Source organism: Thamnophis sirtalis, unplaced genomic scaffold (genome assembly GCF_051295495.1).
Source record: "Thamnophis sirtalis isolate CommonGarterSnake01/CBP01778 unplaced genomic scaffold, rThaSir2_p1.2 scaffold_2, whole genome shotgun sequence".
In the NCBI taxonomy this organism is placed as follows: Eukaryota; Metazoa; Chordata; class Lepidosauria; order Squamata; family Natricidae; genus Thamnophis; species Thamnophis sirtalis.
Genome location: NW_028261382.1, coordinates 6,048,233 through 6,062,772, shown reverse-complemented (window position 1 = coordinate 6,062,772; position 14,540 = coordinate 6,048,233). Strand labels below are relative to the sequence as shown.

The following is a 14,540-nucleotide window of genomic DNA, read 5'->3' as shown; positions in this document are numbered from 1 at the left end:
AACCTAACCCTAACCCTAACCCTAACCCTAACCCTTACCTTTATGTGAATCGGCTTGCTTTAATTTTATTTTAATTTTAATTTAAGTTATTTTTAATTTTATTTGTCGCGCTGCTGATGACGTCACGTACGCGCTTTGATCGGGCGCGCTTTAGTGGACCGCGGTTTTGACAGGTCACGCTTTTGAAGTGGTAGGTTAGCCGAAGCTGGGTCAAGTAACGGGAGCTCTCCCTGTTACGCGGCACTAGGGGTTCGAACTGCCGAACTGCCAACCTTTCTGATCGAGAAGTTCAGCGTCTTATCCACTGAGCCACAGCGTTCCCTATCGTATAGATAGGCCTTGTTTATCGTAATTTAATTTAGAATGAAGGCATCTCCCAGGCTTCACCAATCATGTCTTTCCTTCTCCAGACATCACCTTCGTCACCTTGGATCCTAACACAGCTCACCCCAACCTGGTCCTCTCCGAAGGGTTGACCTGCGTCTGGCATAACGACACGAAGCAGATTCTCCCAGATACCCCGGAAAGATTCGATTGCAGCGTTTCGGTCTTAGCTTCTGAAGGATTCACCACCGGGAAGCACTATTGGGAGGTGGAAGTGAAGAAGAAGAGCAAGTGGACTCTAGGGGTTGTCCGGGAAAGCATCAACCGGAAAGGGAATTACCCCCTCTCGCCCAAGGAAGGCCACTGGTTGATCAAGCTGAGGAATAAGAACGAGCTAAAGGCTGTCGATATCCAGCCCAAATGCCTCACCTTGTTTAGCAACCTGTGCAGAGTGGGGATCTATTTGGATTACGAAGGGGGCCAGGTATCCTTCTATGAGGCCATGGCCATGTCTCACCTCTACACCTTCACGGACACCTTCACCGAGAAGATGTACCCCTACTTCTGCCCGTGTCTCAACGACTCTGGAAAGAACAAGGACCCCCTGAGAATTATTGCTTTCGATATGTAGAAGCACGGGGAAGATGGGGACGTCTCCTCAGCCGATATGTCTGACCCTGGTTCTGTGGGAGCTTATAGGATTGTGGGGTACGGCCCACAGGGCCGGTAAAAGGGCCCAACCAGTTCCCTTGGACTTCTCACGGGGTTTACTCCCCCACTCTTTCCAACAGTATTCCTTTGCCCCTTTCTGTGGTTCAGCTAGGACAACCGTTAACATTTCGAAAAGGTAGCCAGATGCCTCCTTGACCACTTAAAAGAGCATCTCCAATGGGGAAGGGTGTGTGTGTGTGTGTCATCCGATTTCTTCCCGGGATAATTTCCAACTGTTAAGGTTGAGCAGAAGGATGTATCCCAAGCTATTAGTGTTCCATTCCATAACATTATAAGAATAATACGAATAATGTCAGCCTTAATAAATAAATTCATACTTTGAGGAAACTCCCAGGCCTGAGAGTTTTGATTGGTTTGCGTCGGTGACTTGGACCCCTGACAAATAAAAGAAAATGTTAAGTTTAAGCATGGCTTTCCCTACCACTCCACTTCTCCCCCTGGTGTTTGATGGGAAAACAGGCGTGAAAACAGGCAAACCTTCAGAAACTTAATAACTGGGCAAATTTCATTTCCCCTAGATTTTTTTTAAAAAAGATCAGTTGCACAGGTAGTCCACACCTGGGGCCGGATTTCCCATTGCTAAGTGAGACAGTTGGTAAGTGAGGCATGCCCGGTCTTACGACCCTTTTTTAGCACCGTTCAGCAAATCACAGTTGTTGTTAAGCGAATCTCGGTCATTAAGTGAGTTTGGTGAGTCGGAGGCTGCCTGGGAAGACGGCGCCGACATGCCGGCTGCCCAATGCTCGAATTATGATCACGTGACTGTGGGGGAATGCTTTGACGGGACCGTGATAGCGGTCACATTATTCAGTACCCTGACTTCAGACGGCCACTAAATGGATAGTTGTAAGTCAAGGACTGCCTGAATTGGTGAAAAGTAACCCAGCCTAAAGAAAGGCCCAAATCTATGGCTGTGAGTGGATTTGCTGTTTTTTTTTTTTAAGAATACCCATAAGCCTTTACAAAGAGCAAATACTGTATATAGATATATGTTCTGACCCCCTTTCTCCGTCCAGGAATGAAAGCTAAAAGCCACGTTACTAAAAAGGTTTCTTTTAATCAGTCCAAGCTCTTGTTGGCTGCAAGCCCCAAATAAACAAAGATAATAGCTCCGGCAGAAAGTCCTATAACTCATAACAAAATGCAAACCCGGCTTCTCTTATCTCAAACCACTTATCCAAGTTGGCTTCTCTCGGTTTGTGAACGCGAAGAAGAACAATCACTAGAACGGAAACGGAACGTTGACTTCTGCCACCAGCAGTCTCTTTATACTCAGGAGAGGATCCCAATGAGCAACAGCTGCTTGCAATCATCTCCTGTAAGCAGGGCCAGATTTAGATGAAAAGAGGCCCTAGGCTATTCCACTTATGAGGCCCTTTCACCTCCCATTTTTAAGTTTGTAAATTACATGAGAGACAATAAAATACATCATTACTGTGACATATATCAATATATATCAATATATATATAGCTGGCCTCCCGACGGAGGGCAGCTCTGCTCTGCGGCAAAGGCAGCGAGGCCAGCCGCCTCCCCTGCTGCGCTCAGCTGCCCGGCTCGGCCCCCTCGCCCTCACCTGCCTGGCCGCTGGTGGGCTCCGCGTCGACGGGGTGGCTACTGGGAGCGGCCGCGCCTCTCGCCCGACCGCCGGTGCCGGGAGCGTGGGCGGGCTCCCCAACTGCCGCGGCGCTGGAATGATCTTAACCAATACATTTTTATGTTTGTTTATTAGTCATATGCATAGAATTTCTCCTTATTTTCGGTTCAGTGTTTTAGTGTTCACTGTTTTTAGAATAGTGTAATTTTAATTTTGCTAACAATTTGAATGTAGGCCCCTCTTGATCTTGAGGCCCTAGGCTGAAGCCTAGTTAGCCTATAGGAAAATCCAGCCCTGCCTGTAAGTACTCAGTTGTTCCTTCCGTCGAGTAACCCTTCGAAGGGGGGGATCCTGCAACAACTCCCAAGTGTTTCCCTGAACACTCCCTCTGATCCAATGCTCTGCCGCCACCTGGTGGCCGACGGCTCCTGCTGGGCCACAACAGATATATATATATATTTGCAATCTCTTTTTCATGTTTGAGATCCGTGGTTACTTTCAGGAACCCGGCAGTTATGATGACTTCACAGCTCTACTCCACCCACTCAGCAACCATTCCAGCCAACACATGTTATTAGCACGCAAACCATTTTCATCCTTTTTTTAAATAAAATGTGTTCGTTGGAAAAGGACTCATATTGTCACGGCACTGAAGAAAAAGCGACTTATATTTTTCACACTTACGACCGTTCCCAACATCCCAATCTCCAGGTGATCAAAATTGATCAACTGACTCATATTTATGACGGTTGCATTGTCCCGGGGGTGACATGCTCCCTCTTTGTGAACTTCTGGCAACCAAAATCAACGGAGAAGCCAAATTCAGTTCAGAGCCATGTGACTTGACTCAACAATGCAGGGATTCATGTCATAACTGTGGCAAGAAAGCTCGTAAAACGGGGCCAAAATCGGTTAGCAAATCTTTCGCTTAGCCACAAAAATGTTGGCCTCCATTGGCGTCGTAAGTCGAGGACCGCCTGAACTCCAAAGCGAAAACCAGCTGTCGATTTGACTTACTCTTTGTCATGTCATTATTAACACGATTGCAGTTCACATTATTATATTTTAAGCAAAGTTTTTTTTTGTTACATACTTAAACTTCTTTATAAACAAAGTGGGATCCAGGTTTCCCCTTCTTTAAATCTTGTAATTATATGTAGTGCATTTTACATCTTTTTTTCCCCCATTTTGCATTTCAGTCGTCTTATCTTCATTCCATGGTCTCCCGCTTAATTTTAATTTCTTAATAGCATATTGAACAATATCATTATTTGCCTCTCCAAGTCAATCACATTTAACATATCATTTCCATCTATTATTCTGCTTTACTGTTCATAACATATATCCTCAGATTTAATTTTGTGCATTAAACATTTCATTTGATTACTTGTCTGCAAATAGTAAGTTTAATCTATTTCCCCCACATTGTATTAAACATAAAACTTTGGCTATATTCCCTAAATTTCATTCTATTCTATTAACAACTCTTTCTTCCCTCCTTTTAACCTTCTCCTCTTAGTCTCTCAGGAACTTCATTTCTCTTATGGTCTTTTCTCTCCATCCATTTACTTGACTTTTTCTTTTTCTTGATCTTAAAATTTTGATATTTTTTCTTTCGAATTCTTGGTCTCCTTTTTAATTCCATTGTTCTAGTACTTCACTGTTGTCCCCACTTTGGGTCTGAACCTGGTGCTGATGAAGCCAATGATGGACACCAGAAACGAAGTACAGGTTTTCTGATTGCTTTTTATTGGGGAAAAGGGTTCCTGGTCAAAAGGCCAAGAAACCAAGAACAAAGGATTAAGAAAGCTTTATACATTTTCACTAAAGGAGAAGGCGGGACAAGGTGATGATGAAAGAAACGTCCTTCTGGGTTCGGCTCCAAGTGGGGAAAAAGACACTGGAGACATGGAGGCTGCTTGGAAGGATGGTTTATTGGTGGACAGGACCACACGGCTTGAGCCCTGAACAGAAAAGGTGACCACATGCTTCAATGTTGGTGGAGAAGAAGAGAAGGGCTGAGGGAGGGGCTTGCTAGGCTTTTTATAACCTGTTCTGTCCCACCTCTCTGTTTCCTGTTCCTGTGTAAGAAATGTATTCTGATTGGTTGTCAGACTCCCATGGGGCCATGCAGGGGCAACTCTCTAGGCTGGGTTTGAATCCAGGTTTGGTTGAGCTCTCAGATGCCATGTGGTCAGTTGGGGCCAATATTATCATGCTTTAATCCCATCCCCCCTGGAGCTGAAGTGGAGAAGTCTTTATTATGTAAAGTGGATTAGCTTGGCCTCTTAATGGCCCATTGACAAAGTGGGGATGGGCAGGAAGCTACAGGCAGCTATTCTGTCTTTTAAAACATGTTTCTTTCTTTTATTTATTTATTATTTATTCAATATATTTATATGCCGCCCAATCCCGAAGGACTCCAGGCGGCTTACAGAAAATATAAGAAAAAAACACATAACGATAAAGAAAACAATAGCAATAGCAGTAGACTTATATACCGCTTCATAGGCCTTTCAGGCCTCTCTAAGCGGTTTACAGAGAGTCAGCATATTGCCCCCAACAATCTGGGTCCTCATTTTACCCACCTCGGAAGGATGGAAGGCTGAGTCAACCCTGAGCCGGTGAGATTTGAACCGCTGACCTGCTGATCTAGCAGTAGCCTGCAGTGCTGCATTTAACCACTGCGCCACCTTGGCTCCTACAATTTGAAAACAACAAACACCCCCCATACATCCGCATCCAGAGAAATATTCTGCCTTTTCAATATTTCCTAGGATATTTCATTTTTTCTGGGAGAGGGCTGGGTGATAAACTTCCTACAGTGAGATAACAAGAAATATCCTCTAATGAACATTTTAGCAATAATTCCACAATTTGTTCTATTGGTCTCTAGCTGTCCCTATTTCTGAGCCTTGGCTGATGAATGCTCCAGGAGTTATCTAATAGACATGCAGGCCATCTCCATTGCTAGCTTTTGGCTGAGGTCTGCAAATTGTCTAATCCTTGTTATTTTTTTTAAATCAACTTTCTAACTAGAGCCAAGGTGGCGCAGTGGTTAAATGCAGCACTGCAGGCTACTGCTAGATCAGCAGGTCAGCGGTTCAAATCTCACCGGCTCAGGGTTGACTCAGCCTTCCATCCTTCCGAGGTGGGTAAAATGAGGACCCAGATTGTTGGGGGCAATATGCTGACTCTCTGTAAACCGCTTAGAGAGGCCTGAAAGGCCTATGAAGCGGTATATAAGTCTACTGCTATTGCTATTGCTACCCATAATTGCTACAAAGCTTTACACAGGCATATTTCCTGTTGATAAGCATTCTTTATTCTTGCCGGATAGATAGACACACCCAATTACAGTCTTCCTGATTTACTTCCAAGTGGGTGCCTGCAGCCAGCCCATCACACATTATTGATATTTTGCAAAAGTCGGTCTTTGGAATCAGCCAGCAAGTTTCAGCCGGCCTCTTTTTACGCCTGGATTTAGCTGCCCTTGGACCTGAAAGGAGACATCCCCCCCACCCCGAAGGAGGCGTAAACACGGCCTGTGACTTGCATGCAGCATCCCCATGCGGCGAAATGGTCCAATGTGCGGAAACGGCTTCCTTCAATGAGTGGGCGGAGACATTTCGGGGCCTTCCTTTGGATGGAAAGGAAACGGGGGCCTATGGAGCTTTGGGGGAGCCCAGCTTGGCTTCACGGCGGGATGTTTAGGGGCCGCAGCGCCTGGTTCTCACAGAGCGTCCCCCCCGAGATCCGCCGCCTTTGGGGTGAGGGAATCCCCGCGGGGGTGGGTGGGTGGGTGGGAAAGGGAGGAAAACAGGGGAAGCCTCCATTGGGGTGAAGAGGCCCAAAGCTTCCCCTAGTGGACGTGAAGGGCTGCTGGTGAGTATCAGCTAGGTCAAAAGAGTCAAAATGGCGCCCGTGCCATTGAAGCCACGCCCACAGGTTTCAAAACTTGTTCGCGGCGGCTGGGGGCATGGACCGAGAGCCCCCGCAAAGCCCGAGGAAAGTTTCTCTGCCTGGAAACAATGAACAGCTGGTCCTATTTTTAAGAACCATTACAGGTAGCCCTCGAAATTATGTCTGCAAAGACGGGCAGCATTTCTGTCGCTAAACAAGGCGGTCATTAAGTGAGCCGCGTCCGACTTCATGACCTTTTTTTTTTTTTTTGCAAACCGCTACCGTCGTTCAGGGGGTCAAGTTAAGTTGTTAAGCGAATCCAGCTTTCTGCCCTGGACTTCGCTTGCCGAAAGCCACCCCATGTGTAACCCTGGGGACGCTGCAATTTGTGTCATTACATCTGCCGAAATTTTAATCACCTGACCGTGGGGATGTTGCGACCGCCGTAAGTGCGAGAACAGGTTGTAAGTCACTTTTTTCGGGGGGGGGGCACTGGAACTTCAAACAGTCACTAAATGAACGAGTTACAAATCAAGGACGACCTCTGTCAGGATTTACCTGGGGCTTCCAAAAAAAAATCTATCTATCTATCTGTCTGTCTGTCTTTCTGTCTGTCTGTCTCTATCTCTATCTCTATCTCTATCTCTATCTCTATCTCTATCTCTATCTCTATCTCTATCTCTATCTCTATCTCTATCTCTATCTCTATCTCTATCTCTATCTCTATCTCTATCTCTATCTCTATCTCTATCTCTATCTCTATCTCTATCTCTATCTCTATCTCTATCTATCTATCTATCTATCTATCTATCTATCTATCTATCTATCTATCTATCTCTATCTCTATCTCTATATCATCTATCTCTATCTCTATCTCTATCTCTATCTCTATCTCTATCTCTATCTCTATCTCTATCTCTATCTCTATCTCTATCTCTATCTCTATCTCTATCTCTATCTCTATCTCTATCTATCTATCTATCTATCTATCTATCTATCTATCTATCTATCTATCTATCTATCTATTACTTTTCAGTCTTTTTCCGAGAAAAAACTAACTGTTGGAAAACCCCCACCGTTTGCAAAGAATATACTTTACAGGCAGTCCTCGATTTACGTCTACAACTGAGCCCTGAACCTCTGCTGCTAAGGGAGACGGTTGTTATTCCGTAAACTTTGCCCCATTTTTATACCCTTTCTTTCCACTGTTGTTAAGCGAATCCCTGCAGTTGTTAGTAAAACCATTGTTAAGTGAATCTGGCTTCCCTGTAGCCTTTTGCTTGTCAGAAGGTCGCAAAAGAGAATTAGGTGATCCCCAGGACACCGTGACCGTCATAAAGAGCGGCTGAGCGCCTTTGAATTTGGGCCGCGGATCCAAGGGGATGCCGCGGCCGTCGTAAGTGTGAAAAACGGCCATTAGCCACTTTTTTTCCCCAGGGGTGTCACTTCGGTCACTGAATGAACTGTTGTAAGTCGAGGACCACCTGCATTGTGACTTCACATTTTGTGTTGCATGACCAAGGACCTTCCCTGTGATGTTTTTTGTGCAGTTGGTGAAGGAGGGGTGATTGTGAATTTGGAAGCTGCCGATTATCTCTTCAGCAGCGACGCGTCTCACCCGGATACAAAAAGGTATCGCAACTCGGCTTGGATCAATATCTTTTTTAGATTAGACTAGCTGCCCGGGTATTTATTTATCCTAATTCTGTATTAGACGAGTAAAGGAATGAATTATATCTATTCCATTTTTTTCCTGCTGTGAGTATTAGAGATGAAGAAATTGCTTTATATTACCGACTCACGGACTTACCAGAAATGTTCTGCTTTCTTCAAATCTTCCCTACACAATGTAAGCAAAAAAAATTAAATTGTTTCACCTGACTTCCATAATTTTCCTTCTTCTTTGCCTAGGATATACCAAAGTTTAGACTATCTGGAGGACCGAATCACAGTCTTTCATTCCTGTTTTCTTACCGCGAGTATCGACGGCAAAATGAAAAACACCGTAGCTCTGGGACATTTCGTTCTCCTACCAGCCAGCTTACAAAAAGGTATGGAGTATGGAGCAGAATGAGCAATAAGTATAATAATAATAATAACAACAACAACAAGAGCAACAACAGCAGCAGCAACATCTGTCCGTTCTGGGTCCTTGGGGAGGACTCGATAAGTGGATAAAAATGCCAGATCAGGTCTAAACATCTGTTTGACTGTACATCCTTTTTCTTATATTTGTCCTGTGGCATTCTTTAGCACTAAATTCAACAGATGATGTTTTCTTTCTTTCTTTCTTTCTTTCTTTCTTTCTTTCTTTCTTTCTTTCCTTCCTTCCTTCCTTCCTTCCTTCCTTCCTTCCTTCCCCCTCTCCCTCCCTTCCTCCCCCTCTCTTTCCTTCCTTCCTTCTTTCTTTCTTTCTTTCTTTCTTTCTTTCTTTCTTTCTTTCTTTCTTTCCTTCTTTCTTTCTTTCTTTCTTTCTCTTTCCTTCTTTCCTTTCTCTCTTTTTTCTCTTTCCTTCCTTCCTTCCTTCCTTCCTTCCTTCCTCCCTCCCTCCCTCCCTCCCTCCCTGCATCGTATTTAATTGCTGTGCCCGATCAATTTGGCAGCCAGTATAATTGCTAGTGAAAAATGGCCCTGTTATTACATTAATAATGAAATAACTTTTCCCTTCCTGAGTGGTTTTTCTTTTTTCCTTTTGCCCACTGTAGAAATTAGGGGGAAAATTGGCCCCTTTATATGGGAACAGATAACAAGTCCAGGAGAGGACTTACACTACAGTCCACTTATATGCCAGGTAAGAAAAATATCTAGAAGACAAAGTTAACAATATTATTATTATTATAAAACCCAAACTACAAGTATTTTCTATTTTATAACAATATTATGGCCGGGTATTTTGAATGTTGTTATTTTCCCTCGGGCAAAATTGTTCATAGAAGGTGACTACTGCCCTATATAAGATAATAAGATTAATGGGGTGATTGAATTTCTTTTATAAAGTGGCATAGCCAGATGGAGTAATAGGAAATTAGAAATTAAGGTTGTTTTTCTGCCCACAGTCTGGTCCAACGCCTGAGTCAAAAAGCATCCAGGAGCAAGAACGCTTAAGAGACAAGAAAGAACTGGAGAAATGGTACAAATCTGAATGGAATCAACAGTAGGAGATTGATATGTGTTGAATAGTAATGTATTGACTGAGAATGACTAATTAGTCTAATTCATCTGTTTCTCCTGGCTCTTGAAAATGGTTAAAAATCCTATAACCGTGATTCTTAGTTAGCAAGATGATAGATGGGAAAAATAATAAAACTGGAATTAAAGCATCCCTTCTTACTGTATTTATCAATAGAGGGGCTAGACCAGGCGGCCTTCAAGGTCCCTTCCAGCCCTAGAATTCTAATATTTATGGTTTTTTACAGCCAAGGTCCAAGCACAACTGAAACAGGAAAGCTAACCTACATTCCTCTTCAAGATTATCCATCAAGTAACATGGTGACAGGTAAATAAAACAGGTGATGGATGAGTTATTAAGACACATAACTCAGGAGATCAATGACTAGGTTCTGCATTCTAATATCTCAGGAGGCTGGACAAATGGTTAGAGGATGTTGTGGGAGGATCTCTCTCTCTCTCTCTCTCACTCTCTCTCTCTCTCTCTCTCTCTCTCTCAATTCCCCTTTTATAATCCTGTAATCTCTTAATTCGGGATGGAGCTGAGCATTTACTGGCCAGATGTCCTTCCTGACACCTACGGGGAGTTCACAACAGATACCTTTTTCTTTGCACCCTGATAGAGAAACATCTGCTATTAGCTAGGATTGAACTTTCAACCTTCTGAGTGGTGGTGAATATCTTTACTACTAGCAACCTGCCTCTCTTGTTTGTCTATTATCTCTATATCAATCTCTATCTGTTTGTCTATCTATCTATCTGCCTGCCTCTATATTTATCTATTTCATCTATTTATCATCTATCTTCCCTCTAATGTCTGTCTGTCTGTCTGTCTCTCTCTTTTCTATCTTCTCTCTCTCTATTGTTTGTCTATTTATCTCTATCTGTCTGTCTGTCTGTCTATCTATCTGCCTCCCTGTCTATTTATCTATATCATCTATCATCTATCTTCCATCTAATCTCTGTCTGTCTTTTCTATCTATCTATCTATCTATCTATCTATCTATCTATCTATCTATCTATCTATCTCTATCTATCTATCTATCTATCTATCTATCTATCTATCTATCTATCATCCATCCATCCATCCATCCATCCATCTATCTATCTATCTATCCATCTATCTATCATCTACCTAATCTATTTCTGTCTATTTATCTGCCTGCCTGTCTATTTATCTATATCATCTATCTATCATCTGTCTTCCATCTAATCTCTGTCTGTCTTTCTCATCTATCTATCTATCTATCTATCTATCTATCTATCTATCTATCTATCTATCTATCTATCTATCTATCTATCTATCTATCTATCATCTACCTAATCTATTTCTGTCTATCTATCTGCCTGCCTCTATTTATCTATATCATCTATCTATCATCTATCTATCTGTCTGTCTTTTCTATCTATCTATCTATCTATCTATCTATCTATCTATCTATCTATCTATCTATCTATCTATCTATCTATCTATCTATCATCTCTATCATCTACCTAATCTATTTCTGTCTATTTATCTGCCTCCCTGTCTATTTATCTATATCATCTATCTATCATCTATCTTCCATCTAATCTCTGTCTGTCTTTATCTATCTATCTATCTATCTATCTATCTATCTATCTATCTATCTATCTATCATCCATCCATCCATCCATCCATCCATCCATCTATCTATCTATCCATCTATCTATCATCTACCTAATCTATTTCTGTCTATTTATCTGCCTGCCTGTCTATTTATCTATATCATCTATCTATCATCTGTCTTCCATCTAATCTCTGTCTGTCTTTCTCATCTATCTATCTATCTATCTATCTATCTATCTATCTATCTATCTATCTATCTATCTATCTATCTATCTATCTATCTATCATCTACCTAATCTATTTCTGTCTATCTATCTGCCTGCCTCTATTTATCTATATCATCTATCTATCATCTATCTATCTGTCTGTCTTTTCTATCTATCTATCTATCTATCTATCTATCTATCTATCTATCTATCTATCTATCTATCTATCTATCTATCTATCATCTCTATCATCTACCTAATCTATTTCTGTCTATCTATCTGCCTGCCTGTCTATTTATCTATATCATCTATCTATCATCTATCTTCCATCTAATGTCTGTCCGTCCGTCCGTCCGTCCATCCATCCATCCATCCATCCATCCATCCATCCATCCATCCATCCATCCATCCATCCATCCATCTATCTATCTATCTATCTATCTATCTATCTATCTATCTATTTATCTATCTCTATAATGCATATTTACTAGCATTTCTTTCCTAGGTTATACCTCTGGAAAAGCGATGAAGAAATTTCTCGGGGAGATACGAGATTTCATTCCTGGTTGCTCTGGTTATTTAGCATACTGGGTTCCAAACCAAACCAATGTTTTCTCTGATGTGAAGATGACATTAAAGAGGACGTCATGAATCCCTTTGGATCCTTAGGAAGAACAAAGTTTGTTTCTCAATTAATTTCCCTGCAGCTTTTATTCCCCCCCCCCGTCCTCCCCCAAGTAGAGTTTGGAACGTTATTCTTGCCAAAGTTGTTAAGTGCAAATGTTGTGAAGTTTCGCGCTGCTCTTCGTGTGGATGATTCAATCCGACTAATTTAGGGCATGTCCTGCTCTGAGAATTCCAGTTATTAAAATGTTGCAACTGTTTAATGAAATCGATGCGTTTTAGATTCATTGTGTTTTGACTTTTGCTCTGCCCTGAAATACATTTTTATTTAGATTTGTTCAGATCCCGCCTTTATTATTTTTATCAACAATGCAAGGGGGAGAATATATTTAATATTCCTTTCCCAGGGCCGGATTTAGATGAAAAGAGGCCCTAGGCTATTCCACTGATGAGGCCCTTTCACCTCCCATTTTTAAGTTTGTAAATTGCATGAGAGACAATAAAATACATCATTACTGCGATATATATCAATATATATCATTATATATAGCTGGCCTCCCGACGGAGGGCGGCTCTGCTCTGCGGCAAAGGCAGTGAGGCCAGCCGCCTCCCCTGCTGCGCTCAGCTGCCCGGCTCGGCCCCCTCGCCCTCACCTGCCTGGCCGCTGGTGGGCTCCGCGTCGACGGGGCGGCTACTGGGAGTGCCCGTGCCTCTCGCCCGACCGCTGGTGCCGGGAACGTGGGCGGGTTCCCCAACTGCCGTGGCGCTGAAACGATCTTAACCAATCCATTTTTATGTTTGTTTATTAGTCATCTGCGTAGAATTTCTCCTTATTTTCGGTTCAGTGTTTTAGTGTTCACTGTTTTTAAGAATAGTGTAATTTTAATTTTGCTAACAATTTGAATGTAGGCCCCTCTTGATCTTGAGGCCCTAGGCTGAAGCCTAGTTAGCCTATAGGAAAATCCGGCCCTGTCCTTTTCCCATCTCTGTTCCCAACAACAACCCTGTGAGGTGGGTTGGGCTGAGAAAGAGGGAGTGACTGGCCCAAAATCCCCCAGTTGACTTTCCCACTTACGGAGATACTAGAACTCACCGACTCCTGGTGATTGCCCTGAAGTCACCCGGCAAGCCAGTTTTGATTAATGTTTGGGAATATCAACTGTTGGTTTCATCCAAATTTACTGCTCACGGGGGTCTTTTCCAGAGGGGCAAAAGGATCTAAATTGGGAGCAAGTCATTGTTTTTAAAATATTAGCCTTTTCTGCCAGGCGCTCTATCTGTAGTGGTGAGTTAGTGCCAGCCTTATCCAAGCTATGCCAGAAGGTGGAAGCATTGTGCCAGCCTGAACTGATCTCAAAAAGAAAAAAAAAAGAATTAAGCAATATGAATACTCGAGTTAGAATAGAATATAATTCTTTATTGGCTAAGTGCGATCGGACACACAAGGATTTTGTCTTAGGTGCAGACGCGCTCAGTGTACATAAAAATAAAAATAAAATAGAATATATCCATCACGAATCATAAGATACGACACAGTGATAGTCATAGGATACTAATAAGCAATCAAATCATACTAGGAGACAAATAAAACAATAGAAATCATAGAGATAGAAACAACAAGTTTATAGTCATGTTGGAGGAGGTAGGTAATAGGAAGGATAAGAACGATAAGAAGGATAAGAATAACAGTAATACAGTCTTAGTAAATAGTTTGAGAGTGTTGTGGGAATTAGTGGTTTAGCAGAGTGGTGGCATTTGGGAAAAAAAGTTAAAATATATGGTAGAATAGAATAAAATAACAGAGTTGGAAGGGACCTTGGAGGTCTTCTAGTCCAGTGGTCCCCAACCTTTTTATCGCCGCGGACCAGTCAGCCTTTGATAATTTTACCGTGGCCGGCTGAGCGCGCGCAGGGGTGGGGGGGCATTGTTCGCGGTTTCGGTGGAATACGTCGATGACCAGCACTAGTAGCGTAGCCTTGCGCAGGCACAGTTCAGTATGGCTAGCGTAGATAGCGTAGCACAAACTGCGCCTACGCAAGGCTACGCTACTAGCGCTGTCTACGCTAGCCCTATGTAGCTGCGCAGGCGCTCTTAGGTTTTTTTCAGGAATCGGCCAGCATTGAAGCGCTGAAAAGGAATGAGAAGGGCGGCGCTGGACCCAGGGGGGCAGTGGGCCGCTGGTGACATCAGAGTGCCACCAGCGGTCCAGTAACACCCCTTGTGCCAGTTAGCCCTAATTTGCATACAGAAAGAAACTATGGCCCCCGGCCGCTGCAGCGATCATGGCCCCCGGCCGCTGCAGCGATCATGGCCCCCGGCCGCTGCGCGGCCCGGTGCCAGGTACTCCACGGCCCGGCACCGGTCCGCGGACCGGGGGTTGGGGATCACTGTTCTAGTCCA

General features: G+C 43.1%; 2 protein-coding genes across 2 annotated transcripts in view; both read left to right on the top strand.

Annotated features, from left to right (window-relative positions):
- The window catches only part of TRIM69 (tripartite motif containing 69), an 8,161-nt gene extending 6,778 nt beyond the window's left edge, over positions 1 to 1,383 (top strand). Inside the window, exon 6 of the mRNA XM_087704118.1 lies at positions 411 to 1,383. Coding sequence (XP_087560244.1) covers positions 411 to 955 — 545 coding nt within the window. The 3' untranslated portion in view covers positions 956 to 1,383. The remainder of the gene's footprint in view (positions 1 to 410) is intronic.
- A 4,974-nt stretch (positions 1,384 to 6,357) lies between these two features.
- On the top strand, positions 6,358 to 12,223 carry TERB2 (telomere repeat binding bouquet formation protein 2). The gene is made up of 7 exons (XM_087703627.1): positions 6,358 to 6,421; positions 8,105 to 8,186; positions 8,466 to 8,605; positions 9,260 to 9,345; positions 9,611 to 9,684; positions 9,971 to 10,050; positions 12,022 to 12,223. Exons 1-7 carry the CDS (start codon positions 6,358 to 6,360, stop codon positions 12,165 to 12,167), a joined length of 672 nt encoding a protein of 223 aa, XP_087559753.1. The 3' UTR covers positions 12,168 to 12,223.
- Positions 12,224 to 14,540: the final 2,317 nt, after the last annotated feature.